The sequence below is a fragment of the Equus caballus genome, chromosome 12 (assembly GCF_041296265.1).
Source record: "Equus caballus isolate H_3958 breed thoroughbred chromosome 12, TB-T2T, whole genome shotgun sequence".
In the NCBI taxonomy this organism is placed as follows: domain Eukaryota; kingdom Metazoa; phylum Chordata; class Mammalia; order Perissodactyla; family Equidae; genus Equus; species Equus caballus.
In genome coordinates, this window is record NC_091695.1 from 9259714 (window position 1) to 9272585 (window position 12872).

A 12872-nucleotide genomic window follows, 5' to 3' on the forward strand; every position below is an offset into this window, starting at 1 on the left:
TCAGGTCCCTTGGCTCAGCTGTTTGTTTTTCATAAATTCAGCCATGTGTTTGAAAAATCGTGTTTTTCAGACAACTTTGTGTGAATGGAAGGTGACATTTCCATTTGGCCAACTGCAGAGTCCCAGGATGAGACACAGGCCCAAAGGCGTGTTTTCCGCAGAACTGAAAGGACTAAGGAGCTGGAGACCCATCTGGGCTGAGCAGTGGGGTTAGAGCCTGAGGCTTTCCAGCTATGACCGTGTTTCCTTCTGCATCCTGAGAGGTCACCTCGTGTCCTGTCTCCAGCTCTGCAAGTTGTCAGTGGAGAAGTGAGGTTCCTAAGACTTCACAGGAGTCCCTTGGTGAAGATTATGGCACCGCATTATGATAGCTGTGTCTTGTGTCCCTTCTCTCTCCCAGGAGTAGGATCCGTGCCAAGCCCTTTACACCTGTCACCTCTGGCCCTTAGGACAAACCTGCAGGGAAGCCAGAATTATCCCCATTTCACAAAAATGCGACTCAGACTCGTTGAGTAATTTGCCTGAGCCGCAGAGCTGCAGATGGCAGAACCAGCAGTAGTCACAGGTCTCTCTGGACCCACGGCTCCTGCCCTTTGCATGGAGCCCACTGTGTCTCTGTAGATGACCATTTAGCCGTGGGAAAATCATCATGCTTTGTGGGTTCTCTGGTTGGGATCATGTAGAAGAACGAAATCCTTGTCAGGGACTCAAAGACAGAAAAAGAAATCTATTCTTTTCAAAATACTAATGGAAGGAAAAAAACTTCTCTTCTTTCTCACTGATGTTTTTTTCCTACCTCGTGCTCCTCTCCTAATTTTTAAACAGAATTAAAATCCTCTACCAGAATTATCGGCTGGAGGGCAGGGAGTAATTATAACGCTTATTCTTTGGTTGCTGCCCTCGTGTCCACCCACAGGAGGGATGCTGGAGCCTGAGAAGATGGTGGTTCTCTTTCTTGGAGGCCTGATTTTTGGAAAATGTGAAAAGGAGGAACTGGGAATCCTGTTGAGAGTCCTGGTTTGTGGTAATGGTGGTTCACAGACAGCTTGTCCTTGGGATGGACACTCCTTTCGGCAAAGCCGACTTTTGGCTGCCCAGCCTCACTCAGACCAGGCACGGGAGGTCACATTTCCAGAAAAGCCATGATGCCTTCTCCATTCCCGTCTGCACCCCACGTCATCCTCTCTGGCCTCATCACTCTCTGAAACGTCCCCATCAAAGACTTTACCGGGCCCAGTTAGTCCCATGTGGACATTGTGTCGAGGAGTTCTTTGGATATGTGGAGGTGAAGAATGTGGAAGGCTGCCCGTGGTTAGATGCTGTCCACGCCCCGCAAGGGAAAGGCCAGATCTCATCCAGGGTAGAGCTGTGTTACACTCGGCGAGGCAGCCCGCCTGGTTCCTGCGCATGCTGTGAGAAGAGCAGCTGTTTCTTGCCTGTTGAAATTAACATGGTGGAAGTCCCTTGTTCTTTTGTTTCATTAGTGTGTTAGATTTTCTCAGTTCTAGAGGATTAACAGCAGGTATTCTGTTTGTCTAAAAGTGGACATGGAATGTACAAGCTCGGGACATGCCAGTGGACTGTCAGAGTCATGGAGCAGATCTAACACGTACCACTTTGCCACTACCACCTAAGGTTCAGAAAAATCCTTTGGTTGTAAATAGACACGAACTTTCAAGGGAAAGCACATCTGATGTTTAGTGGGTGTCTGCCATGTGCCGGGCCCCGTGCTGCTAAGCGCGTCCGTGCTGGGTCTCACGGTCAGGCCTGTGAAGGTGCTGTTACCGTCCCATCTTCGCAGCCAGAGAAACTGGTTCCAAGTGATTGACTTGTCCCGCCTCACACGACTAGTGAGGGGTGTGCCTGGCACGTGAAGCTGTTTCCCAAGGCGGTTCTTTCTGTGAGGTGTCACTGCCTCTTGCAGTCCTGGGACCTCAGAGGCGTCTTGTTTGACCTCTCGTCTGATGCCAAGAGGAAATCTGACCTAAGTGAGTACGTTTCAAGTAGAAGGGCACGTGGTGGTGCTGCAGGCCTTTCATTCCCTCGTAAGGCACTTTATGTCAGAAAACTCTTGCCTATTTTGAGTCTAAATCAATGTCCCTGTAACTGTCCCCAGCCGCTGGTCGTGGTTCTAACTTCAGAGGCCGTGGAGAACAATTCCCTTTTTGTCTTATGACTCTTCTGACAGCCCTGGTGTATTAGTCAGGGTCCAGGTGGGAGACAGAAACCACACGGTAACTTGAATGGGAAAAGTTTAATAGAAAGAATCATTAACGATTAAGAGGAGATCAGTGACTAAAGGGTAAGAAGGAGTCTAAAGATTACGGGAAATCAGTCTGGGAGAGCCCTTCCCCTGCTGGGTCTGTAGCCCACCGCACAGTGAGGTTTGCTGACGAGCCACAGACTGAGGCTGGCAGGTGAGAAACAAGCCGCCCCCGTGGTCACCTACAGATCCTACAGGAAGCTGCCCAGCGGGTGTTGCTGAACTTGCTGAGAAAGTGGCAAGGGCTTCGGCAAGCTCACCTGGAACCACCTGTGGGGAGAGCCTCAGCCGAGTTGCTGTCGGGGGTCCGCAGAACCTGCTGGAAGCTGCCCCTGGGATGCCACTTAAACCTGCTGGAGTTAAGTGCCCCTGCCTGCCTGCCTGCGGCCCAGTCCTGAGGGAGCAGGACGTGAAAAAGGCGCGCCTGACCCGGGAGAAGAGCCCCTCCTCGCGAAGCGTCCTCCAGTGCCCTCCACTGCCCATGCTGTCGCCCCAGCTGGCAAAGGGGAAACTTTACAGGCTCCAGTTCCAGTGTCACAAACAGGGCCGTGAAGGGCGAATTTGAAGCTATGGGGCAGTAAATTGACAGCTGGCACATTGAGTGTCGTTAAGCACTTGATAGAAATCCCGGGTTCGAGTATCTGCACTGCCCTCCTAACACCTCGCAAACTCTCCACCAGTTTGTTCCTACTTCTCTCCCTGGTGATACCCGAATCTGAGCACACACTGGTACAGAGGTTCTCAAAGTGTGGGCCAGGGACCCCTAGACATCCCTGAGATCCTTTCAGGGGGTCCATCAGGTTAAAATTATTTTCATAATAATACCACATCACTTGTTCTTTCACAAGCATCCTGTGGAATTTTCCAGAGGCTGCGTGACGTAGGGTGACATCATCACTCTGTTGGCTACTGGAATGTGTGCTTGTGTATTTTTGTTTAAAAATTCCCCCCTTTTAATTTAGAATACAATAAATTGTGTGTGTGTGTGTGTGTGTTGTATATCCCCCACATAAACAAACGTCTTTGGAGTTCCCAACAGTTTTTAAGCCTAAAGGATTAGGACAGTAGATTTATGACAGCGATTTTATTATCTGGAAGTGGGAGTGGGAAGCAAATGAGAATAAAGATGATTGCTGGAGAAAACTGTTGAACTTCATTGCTTTGTTCCTTATCTAGAGAACCTGGATTTTCAGGCTACAGTAGATGGTACAGGTCCTATTTGGTCTTTGATGCTAAACAGGTTTAGATCCAACTACTGGCCTTATTGTTTATTAGCTCTGTAACCCTGGCCAAGTTACTTAGCCTCTCTGGGCCTTGTAAATACTACTTTGTACATAAGTTCCGCCCCATGGAGTTGTCAGGACTGAGTGGAATTGCGTCTGTGAAGAGTCTGGCGTGTACTAGCAGCTTAGTAAAGGTCCCCTTCTCCCCCTCTGCTTCTTACTGGAGAAGAAGGGACTTACCTGAGACCCCCTGGATAACGCAGAACTCGGGTCTCCAGCCTCTCAGTCCTGTGGCCGTCTGTTTTTTCCAAAGATACTTATCGATTATGTAGTTCTGTGCCAGGAATGAAACTACAGATAACTATGATTTTGATGAAAAGGCAGTGGCCCATGGGGCCATTCCTCAGGTCTCTGGTTCGGTCCTTTCCTGAACATGCTGCTTTTGGAGTTGGCCACTTTGTTAGGCTCCGTGCTTTTTCAGGCTCTGGGCTTATTTAAGACTGTACACATCTCCTTCATTACAGGCCTCTCACGTGCCCAGGCCTCCTCCGAGACCGCGGGAGCGCCCCCGCAGTGTGGTACATGGATATATTGAAAATGTCAGAAGTAAGATCTTGTAGCTGCAGTGGGTAAAGAGCCGTTTCCCTTCTGACTCTGCCTCTGTCGTGCTTCTCCCTCAGTGTGTGACTGGGGAGGCCACAGGCCTTCTGGGGCTTCAAGACCCACAAAAGCCAGATCTTCCCACAGTTACGTGATGGCCTTTTTGGAAGCAGTGTGATACCTAGCCTTCCTAGTCTCGTGTCACAGATGTCGTGTGAAGAACAAACTGCCCTGTGAAGGACCGTGAGGTTAAGGACATGGTATTGCACCAGAGCAGGATTAATTTCAGGCTGTGCTGAATGCGACATTTACAATAAGGAGCCTGCGGTTGAATAGCTTCAATTATTTCAAAGGATTATGGGAAGAAATAGAAGGCAAGTCATGGGTTGGTGTTTCTTCAGTATACTAGAAAATCCCACATAATTGGACCTAGAAATTTGATACTTACTCTGTAAATTGGTCGTGATGAGAAGCCGGGCCCCGTGAACCAGTGTAGGGGGCTGCGCGGGGGTACAGCGCTAGTGAGAAAGCTGTGCTCCTTCAGTGGACCCGGGTTGTGAGGGGCGGGTTTGCGCAGCCTGAGTAGCTGTGTGTGATGCGTGGTGGAGGTGGGCACCCGGGGCAGCCATCTCGGCACCTGCCGTGTCCTTTCTAGCAGAGCTACAGCAGGGTATGAGAGGGGTGCGCCCTCCTGACGGTGCTCTGCAGAGGTGGCACTGTTCTGACGTTCAAGCCCCGGCCTGGGACGGAGGCCGTCCAGGTGGAGCCCTCCCCTGTCACCGTGATCCTGGGCGAGTCCGTCTGCCTCTCTGTCTCTCAGCTGTGAGCTGAAGCCCCTTTGCACGTTCTGGTTGAGACAGTATTGAGAATTAGTACTCTTGTAAGGATAGACACATTTACAATATAAAATATTATAAAGACGCGTTGGCGAGGTCCCCCTGCACAGTGACACGTGTGGATTGCATGAGAGCCGTGGCTGAGTTGGTGCTTCCCTCTCGTCGTGATATGAAGCCTTCACCACTTTCTCTCCCCCGAGAAGTTCGGAGAGTCATCAGCACCTTGCTTTGTCTTTTTCCAGATTCTCTCTGGCCCAAAATCCGAGTCCCGTTAAAAGTCGTGAGGACTGCTGAGAACAAGCTGAGTAACCGTTTCTTCCCGTACGACGAGATCGAGACGGAGGCGGTCCTGGCCATTGACGACGACATCATCATGCTGACCTCTGATGAGCTGCAGTTTGGTTATGAGGTAAGGAAGTTTGAAGCAGCATATTTATGTATTTAATATTTACTCTCGAATATTACCTGTCTTTCCTAAGAAAGACTGTTATATTTCATTCTCTAAAGTCCTAATTTCTAAATTCTGAGAGTCCAAAAGCTGTGCATGGGAGGATGGGTTATGAAGCTGTGCTTTGAAACTTCGGGGAAACCCTATTCCAAAATGACAGCTGTGCCCTCCACCGGTTTTGGGAACTCCCAAGGAGAGTCCCAGGGGACGTTTTCAAAAGAGCGTCTGTGGCATTTAACAAGCGCTTAATTGATGTCTCCTTGAGCAGCTCGTCCCTGACTCAGGCAGCTGGGCGCAGCAGCGATAAAAATGTCAGTAAGTGAAGAAGCTGGCGGCACTGACAGACAGAAAGCAGACCCCGTTGATGGCTTTCTTTCTGGGTTTTAAGTGGAGAGGCTGGCCGCCTGTCTTTAGGGAGAAGCGTTCTCTATCACCGTTCGTTCGGTGCGGCTGATGGATTAGGCTGGGTTCAAGGGTTAAGTATGGAGACCAGGAAAGGTCTCCCCAGGGGAAAGTGCCAGAGCCGGGGCCTGGGGAAAGCGAGAGGAATTGATGAACTCTGTCAGGGAGGATGCTCATGAGATGCACGATGGTGACAGGCAGAGGCGGGCCGCTGCAGGGCTGTGGCGGTGCGTCAGGCCCAAGCGAAACAGGGTGGAGATCAGTCAGCTCCAGCTGGCGCAGGGCAAAGTGGGGGAGCTTGTCCCCTGGAGTCACCCCGACTTTGGGGCAGAGGGAACCATCTTCTTCAGTTGACTCAGGGTTTCTTGAATTTGAGGTTCTAAGAAATCATGACATTTTAGTAAATGAAGCCATATTTGGTACCTGTATTTATTAGAGAAATTTATTTTCGAACCCTTAAGTTAAAAGTGGATTTTAGAGGGAAGAAGTAGGAATCCTCTTACCACCGCCACCGCCAAAAATTAAAAATTCAAGTTTTCCTAGGTTTTATATGTATATATAGCTCCATGTGAGTGTAAAAGAAATTGTTGTGAAATAGGCTGATGTGTAATACCCTTGTCGATATAGTTACTGGCCAGTGAAAGGCATGAGAGTAGTGAATAAAGCATACATTTCGCCTTCTTTGATTTATTTTCATTCATAGAGATGTCTTTCCCATCATCACATCTAGGGTATTGGAATGAATATCGTTTCCATTTTTTAAAAAAGCAAATTACCTACATGTTTCTCTAGCCGAGTCTTGGCAAAAAGACCAGTTTTTCCTGCCAGTATTTTCTGTCTTCATTCCATGAGTGGCTTCAAACTATACTCATGTGTTTATGTCTGTGGTCAGAGGGGACGTTCAGAATGAGGTGGCTGAGACGGACAGAGGGCTGCCTCTTCCGTGTTTTCCATTGGTCTGCATGAGGTCCGATAAAGGAAATGCAGACTAAATGTATTTCTTTCAACCTTGAGTTGAAACCTTGATATCATGAATATGGAAACCTGGGATCTCCTTCGCGCTTGAGTTTGTTTCAAGCAGCACAGAATGGGCTAAAGAGAGGGAGCACAAAACCCGGAGCGCCTGAGCCTGCGTCTTCTCCTCTGTCCTCTGAAGACCCGTGTTCACTCCACACAACCTTTACGGAAGTAGCTGCGTATCAGAGGAGTCGGGGCCAGGAAAACGCCTCATTTCTCTCTTAATCGGAATCTTCTCCAGATGCCCTGGAAGGCACAACTTTCCTAACTTCTGTGTACAACTGACTATTCCTGTCGATGCCCTGGGGGTTCGCATACGTTACAATCTTGTCCCAAACCTGCAAAGCAGTCGTCGTTTTTCTCTCTTTGCTAAGACTAAGCAAGGTGAGGGCACTTGCCTGCAGTCACACAGCTGCTCAGTGGAAGAGCCGGGATTTGAGTCCAAGTTTGCCTGACGCTCCACTGTTTTCCTGAGGATCCCAGCCCGTCAGAGACCCCTGGTCCTCAAAAATCGTGCTTAGAACCATCTGCGTTCCAGTGGTCCATCACTACGTTATCTTGATGCTGAAGAAGACAAATAAATTTCTCAGGCACCCCTACCATTGGTGCTTTAGGGTAACTTTGTAAAGTTATTTATTGCATAGTAATTCATTTTATGGACAAAGTTAGGATGGCTCTGGGCCAAAATTTCTGCTCTGTCAGTGACCATTCTATGACCTTGGACAAGTTATTTAATCCCTCTGGGTCTTATTCTTACATAAAATGGCAAGAACAGTATATACTTCGTTAGGGTTTCCTTACGCTGGATAAAATTACATAGTACTTGCCACGCAGAGGCTGCTCAGTGAGTACACTGCTGTGTGGTGGGTGATAGTTGTCCTGAATCCTGTTTTTTATGCTAGAGCTTAGGGTTATTTTCACGCAGGAATTGGGAGCAGGCTTGACTGATTAAGTGAATAAATAAATCAGTTCACAAGTACTTCTGTCACGGGGGAGTTACATTGGAACGTAGGGCTCCTCCTTGGTCACACTTACCGCTGTGTGTTAGGATTGTCGCTGTCTCGTTAATTGCTACTCATCCTTCAGCGTTCAGCTCAAATGTCACCATCTCAAACTTTTAGCGTCCCAGACTGGGTTAGGTTCAGAGTACTCTGTACCTCTTTGTAAGCAAGTAATCAATTGTGAAGAGTGTGGTTGAGTGTCTGCTTTTCTTCTAGAATGTAAGCCCCATAAGGGCAGGAACCATGCTGTCTTGTTCATTGCTGTATCCTCTGTGCCTAAGCCAGTTCAGTCCTGTCAGCAGTTGCTCAGTAATATTTGAGGAGTGAGTAAATCTTCATTACCAGCGTGCATAGGAAAGATATGAAGCAAAGTATCGTGACCTTGCATGCCTTTCCACCTTCCTGTGATCCATAATCTGGATATAGCCATTTTGGAAGACAGTTGGAAGTTTACAATGTTAACCATAGGGCTGGCCCTGTGGTGTAACAATTAAGTTTGCATGTTCTGCTTTGGCAGCCCAGGGTTCGCTGGTTCAGATCCTGGGCGCAGACCTATGCACCACTTATCAAGCCATGCTGTAGCAGGCGTCCCACGTATAAAGTGGAGGAATGTGCGCACAGATGTTAATGAAGGGCTAATCTTTCTTGAGGAACGTGTTAAACATGCATTTACCATGTGACCCTGCCGTTCCTCCCATGGAGATTTACCCTAGAGAAATAAGAGCATATGTATGCACAACTACTTGTACACTAATATTCATAGCAGCTTTTATTTGTAGTAGCCAAAAACTGGAGGGGAAAACCCCAATGTCTATCAAAAGTTGATGAATAAACTAATTAGACTAATTGTGGTATATCCATACAACAGAATACTGCTCAGTAATCAGGAGGAATGAGCTGTCGACACATGCAGCAACACGGAGGGATTTAAAAATAATTCCGAGTGAATGAAGCAAGATGAAAAAGAACATATTTTATGATTCCATTTATATAAAACTCTAGAAAATTCAAACTTATCTTTAGCCATCAAAGGTCAGTGGTCTCCTGGAGAAGGGGTGGAGGGTTGAGCTGTGAAGGGCAGGAGGGGAGAGTAACAGGGGCACAAAGAACTTTCAGGGGAAATGGATGTGTTCATTATCTTAGTTAGGATGATGGTCTTACTGCTTTATACAGATGTCAAAGCATTTCAAATTATACATTTTAAATAGGTTCGGTTTATTGTATGTCAACTATATTTTCAAAAAGCTGTGAAAAATTATACTCCTGCACTAGCGTAAGAAATTAAATGCTTGAAAAAATTTAATAAAGTGTGTGCCACGTATGTTTGGTGTGAAAACTAAAAACATGGCTGAGAGAAATTGCAGAACAGCTTCATAAGTGGCGAGATGTGCCATATGTAAGGATCCAGAGTTGCTTATTATGCTTATGAAGCTGTAAATTCTTCCCAAATTGTTAATAGATTCAAAGAAATCCCAATCGAAATCCTAGAGGCTTTTTTTAAAAATTGAAATTGACAAGCTAGTTCTAAAATTGCATTGGAAACACAGTGGACCTGAAAAAGCCAAAGCAATTTTGAGAAAGAAGAACAAAGTTGCAGGACTGCCTTATTTTAAGATTTTCTATAAAGCTTTGGTAATCCGGACACTGTGGTACTGGTGTAAATTAGACATATAGATCAATGAAACAGAATGATGAGTCTAGAAATAGATGACACGTGTATGGTCAATTAATTTTCAGCAGAGGACCCAAGTTGTTTCAGTAGAGACGGGACAGTCTTTTTACTAGCTGGTGCTGAACAGTTTGCTATCCATATATAAAAAAAATTCATGACCCTCACCTCACACTGTCTATAACAGTTGAACTTAAAATGCATCTTAGTCCTAAATGTAAGAACTACACTTATGTAGAAAAATGTAAGAATTACAATTGAAGAAAACATAGGAGAAAATCCTGGTGTACGTGGTCTAGGCATTGATTCTTAAGTAGGAGACAAATAGCATGATTTACAAAAGAAACCAAAATGGATAAGTTGGACTTCATCAAAATTGATGACGCTTAAAACACTTCTAAGAAAAAAAAAAAAAGGGAAGTCATGGATTGGGAAAAATATTTTCAGGACATATACGTGGTAAAGGACTAGTATCCAAAATATGTAAAGAACTCTAACTGCTCAATAATAAGAAAAGTCAATAAAACACAGGCAAAAGGTGTAAGGAGTTGCTTCATGAAAGAAGATATAGGGATGTATACTAGCATTTGAAAAAATCTTCCGCGTCATAATCATTAGGGCAATTCTAAAATGAAAGCACGGTCAGTTCCCACCATGGACCCGATGGAGTGACTGACACCCATTTGTTGAAATCTCTCCTTGGCCAAGATAAAAACCCCTGAGCATTTCTTTCATATTCTGATATTCACAAATAAGAATCCGTATCCGTCAGGGAATCAATGCACACTAGTTGTTTCAATAGAGTGAATTTAATAGATGAAGTTTTCTAATACAAGGCATTAGCTGAGGGAGCAGAGAGGGATGCTGAAGCCGTAAAGAGATGCTAACTCCAGGAAGCATGTGCCACCTCCAGTTGGGGAGGGACAAAGGGGAGAAGGAAAGAGGATGGCGTTATTAGAATCGGGTGCTTGGAGGAGCCCCCCCCCCCCCCCCCCCACACATACACCCAGTGCTGGGCCTTCGACCTTTGAGAAGGGGCCGCTGGCTGGCCGGTGCTCGTGCTTCTGAGGGGCAAGATGGGGCTGCTGCTGGAATGCTGAAGAGGCCGGAGCCCCTCCCACTGCTGGGGTGAAGCGCCACACTGTCGGCAGGCGGGAGGTAGCTCCCTGCCCCATTTCTCCAGTCCCTCTCGAGTGCCCCCTGTTGACGGAACCTAACGGGAAGCCAGCCAGCAGAGGGGAAGTACTGGCAGGGTCTTAGCCCAGCATCACACAGCAGAGGTAGAAGTGGGAGCGGCTGTGAGACAACAGTGAATGACTAGCACGGCCCACCCCTTTGGCTCCTGTGCCTCGATACACGCCTTTCTGCACGTTTGAACTTCCATACGGCGATAGTGACATCTCTGTTCTTCTGACACGATGCAACTATTCTTTCTACATATAAAGACCTCTCATTCTCTCCCTCAAGAGGGGAGACACAAAGTCCCAATAGTCGTAATATCAATCTCTGGATAATTATTACTTCTTTCTTTAATGTAGTCACAATTCTACTTGAATATTCGTAACTTAATAAATTGTCGACTTCGAATTCTGGACAAGATCAATTAAGCACATTTCACCCTATTCCTGGGAAAAGAAGATAGACTGGCTAGGGACCTCAGGACTTGAGGGGTGGCCCTGCAATGAGTTCCCGTGGGTTTCTCCCTCCCTCCCTCCCTTCCTGTGTACCCCAGCCTCAGTGCTAGAGAAGCCTGTAACACTTACAGGCACAGATTAAAAACAAACAAGACGAGAGAAACCCACCTTCTCTTGCCGAAGGACCGGGAAGAGGGCAGCCCTGCAGATGGAACCGTTTTGAGTCTACCCACTCTACGCCAGTGGACACCATGAAAGTGTGCGTCCCTGCCAGGCAGATGCTGTGACTGTGCAAGCTGTCACGCAGAGCCCTGATGACCGTCCCCCCTGCGGAACAGGAGACAGGAGCAGAGATGACACTCCTCCACTGTGCGGCCTGAGGTGGACAGGTCACCATCCGTGCCCCACACTAAGTGGACGTCAGCAAAGGGCTTCAGACACTGCTGGGGAGGAGTCCCGTCCACCGTCGCCAGCCCGCACCACGCAACAGACAGCCAAGAGGCGGCACCTCGTTCCTTCCCAACTCGAGAGTGGAGGGAAGGTTATAGGAAGGAGGAAGCTGAAAATGGGATCCTTTAAATCTGTGTGTAAGGTCCTGGGTGCACTCCCCGCTCCCTCCAAAGCAGCCTGTGCGTGAAACTGACTGGAATCCACGCTCAGAAGCTTTGAGAAATAACTGATGGTGAGGAATACCACCCAGGTGTCACATTAGCCCCCGGGTAGCATACAAGCTGGGCAGACTAGATGAGCGTTATGAAGTCTTTGAAAACTAACTTGATAGGCAATCCACAGCCCTCAAAAGGGGTCCGGCACATGGATTCTGAACCTAAGCTCCCTGCTAAAATAGAGAATTTAAAAGAAAGCATCTCATAGTAATACTCAGAATGTTCAGGATATAATCCAGAATTACTCATGATACTGAGAACCAGGGAAATTGCAATTTTAATGAGAAAAGATAATCAACAGATGCCAACACCAAGATGGCACAGATGTTGGAATTGCTTGACAAGAATTTTAAAACCGCTATCATAGAAATCCTCTAATAAGCAATTATGAGCACTGTTGAAACAAATGGAAAAGTAGAAAGTCTTGATAAAGAAACAGAAGATATAAAGAAGAACCAGATGGAAATTTCAGAACTGAAAGTTATGGTAACCAAAATTTAAAACTCACTGGATGGGGGCCACCCCAGTGGCACAGCGGTTAATTGTGCGTGTTCTGCTTCGGCAGCCCTGGCTTTGCCGGTTCGGATCCCAGGTGCTGACATGGCACCACTTGGCAAGCCGTACTGTGGTAGGCGTCCCACATATAAAGTAGAGGAAGATGGGCACAGATGTTAGCTCAGGACCAGTCTGCCTCAGCCAAAAAAAAAAAAAGGATTGGCAGCAGTTAGCTCAGGGCTGGTCTTCCTCAAAAAAAAAAAAACTCACTGGATGGGCTCAGTGGGTGAATGGAGATAACAGGAAAAAATTGGTGAACTTGAGGATAAGTCAAAGGAATTCTTCAGTCTGAACAACAAAGAGAAAATAGATTGAAGAAAACAAAATGAACAGACCCTCAGGGGCCTGTAGGACAGTCACAAAGATAGAACATTCATGTCATCAGTCCCAGAAGGAGAAGAGAAAGTGTGTGGGGCTGAGAAAATATTTGAAGAAGTAATGGCTAGAAACTTGCAAACTTTGGCAAAGGACATTAAACTCACGGACTCAGGAAGCCGAGGAAACCACAGACATCTGAAGAAGAAGTTGTGTAAATTTATGTCAGTTGTGTGAACTGCAT

The 12872-nt window shown here is 46.9% G+C and overlaps 1 protein-coding gene across 2 annotated transcripts in view; it reads left to right on the top strand.

Moving 5' to 3' along the window:
* The window catches only part of EXT2 (exostosin glycosyltransferase 2), a 145293-nt gene that overhangs the window by 99337 nt on the left and 33084 nt on the right, over nt 1–12872 (top strand). For both annotated transcript variants that reach the window (XM_023653914.2, XM_005598052.4), the window contains exon 10: nt 5165–5331. In XM_023653914.2, coding sequence (XP_023509682.2) covers nt 5165–5331 — 167 coding nt within the window. The remainder of the gene's footprint in view (nt 1–5164; nt 5332–12872) is intronic.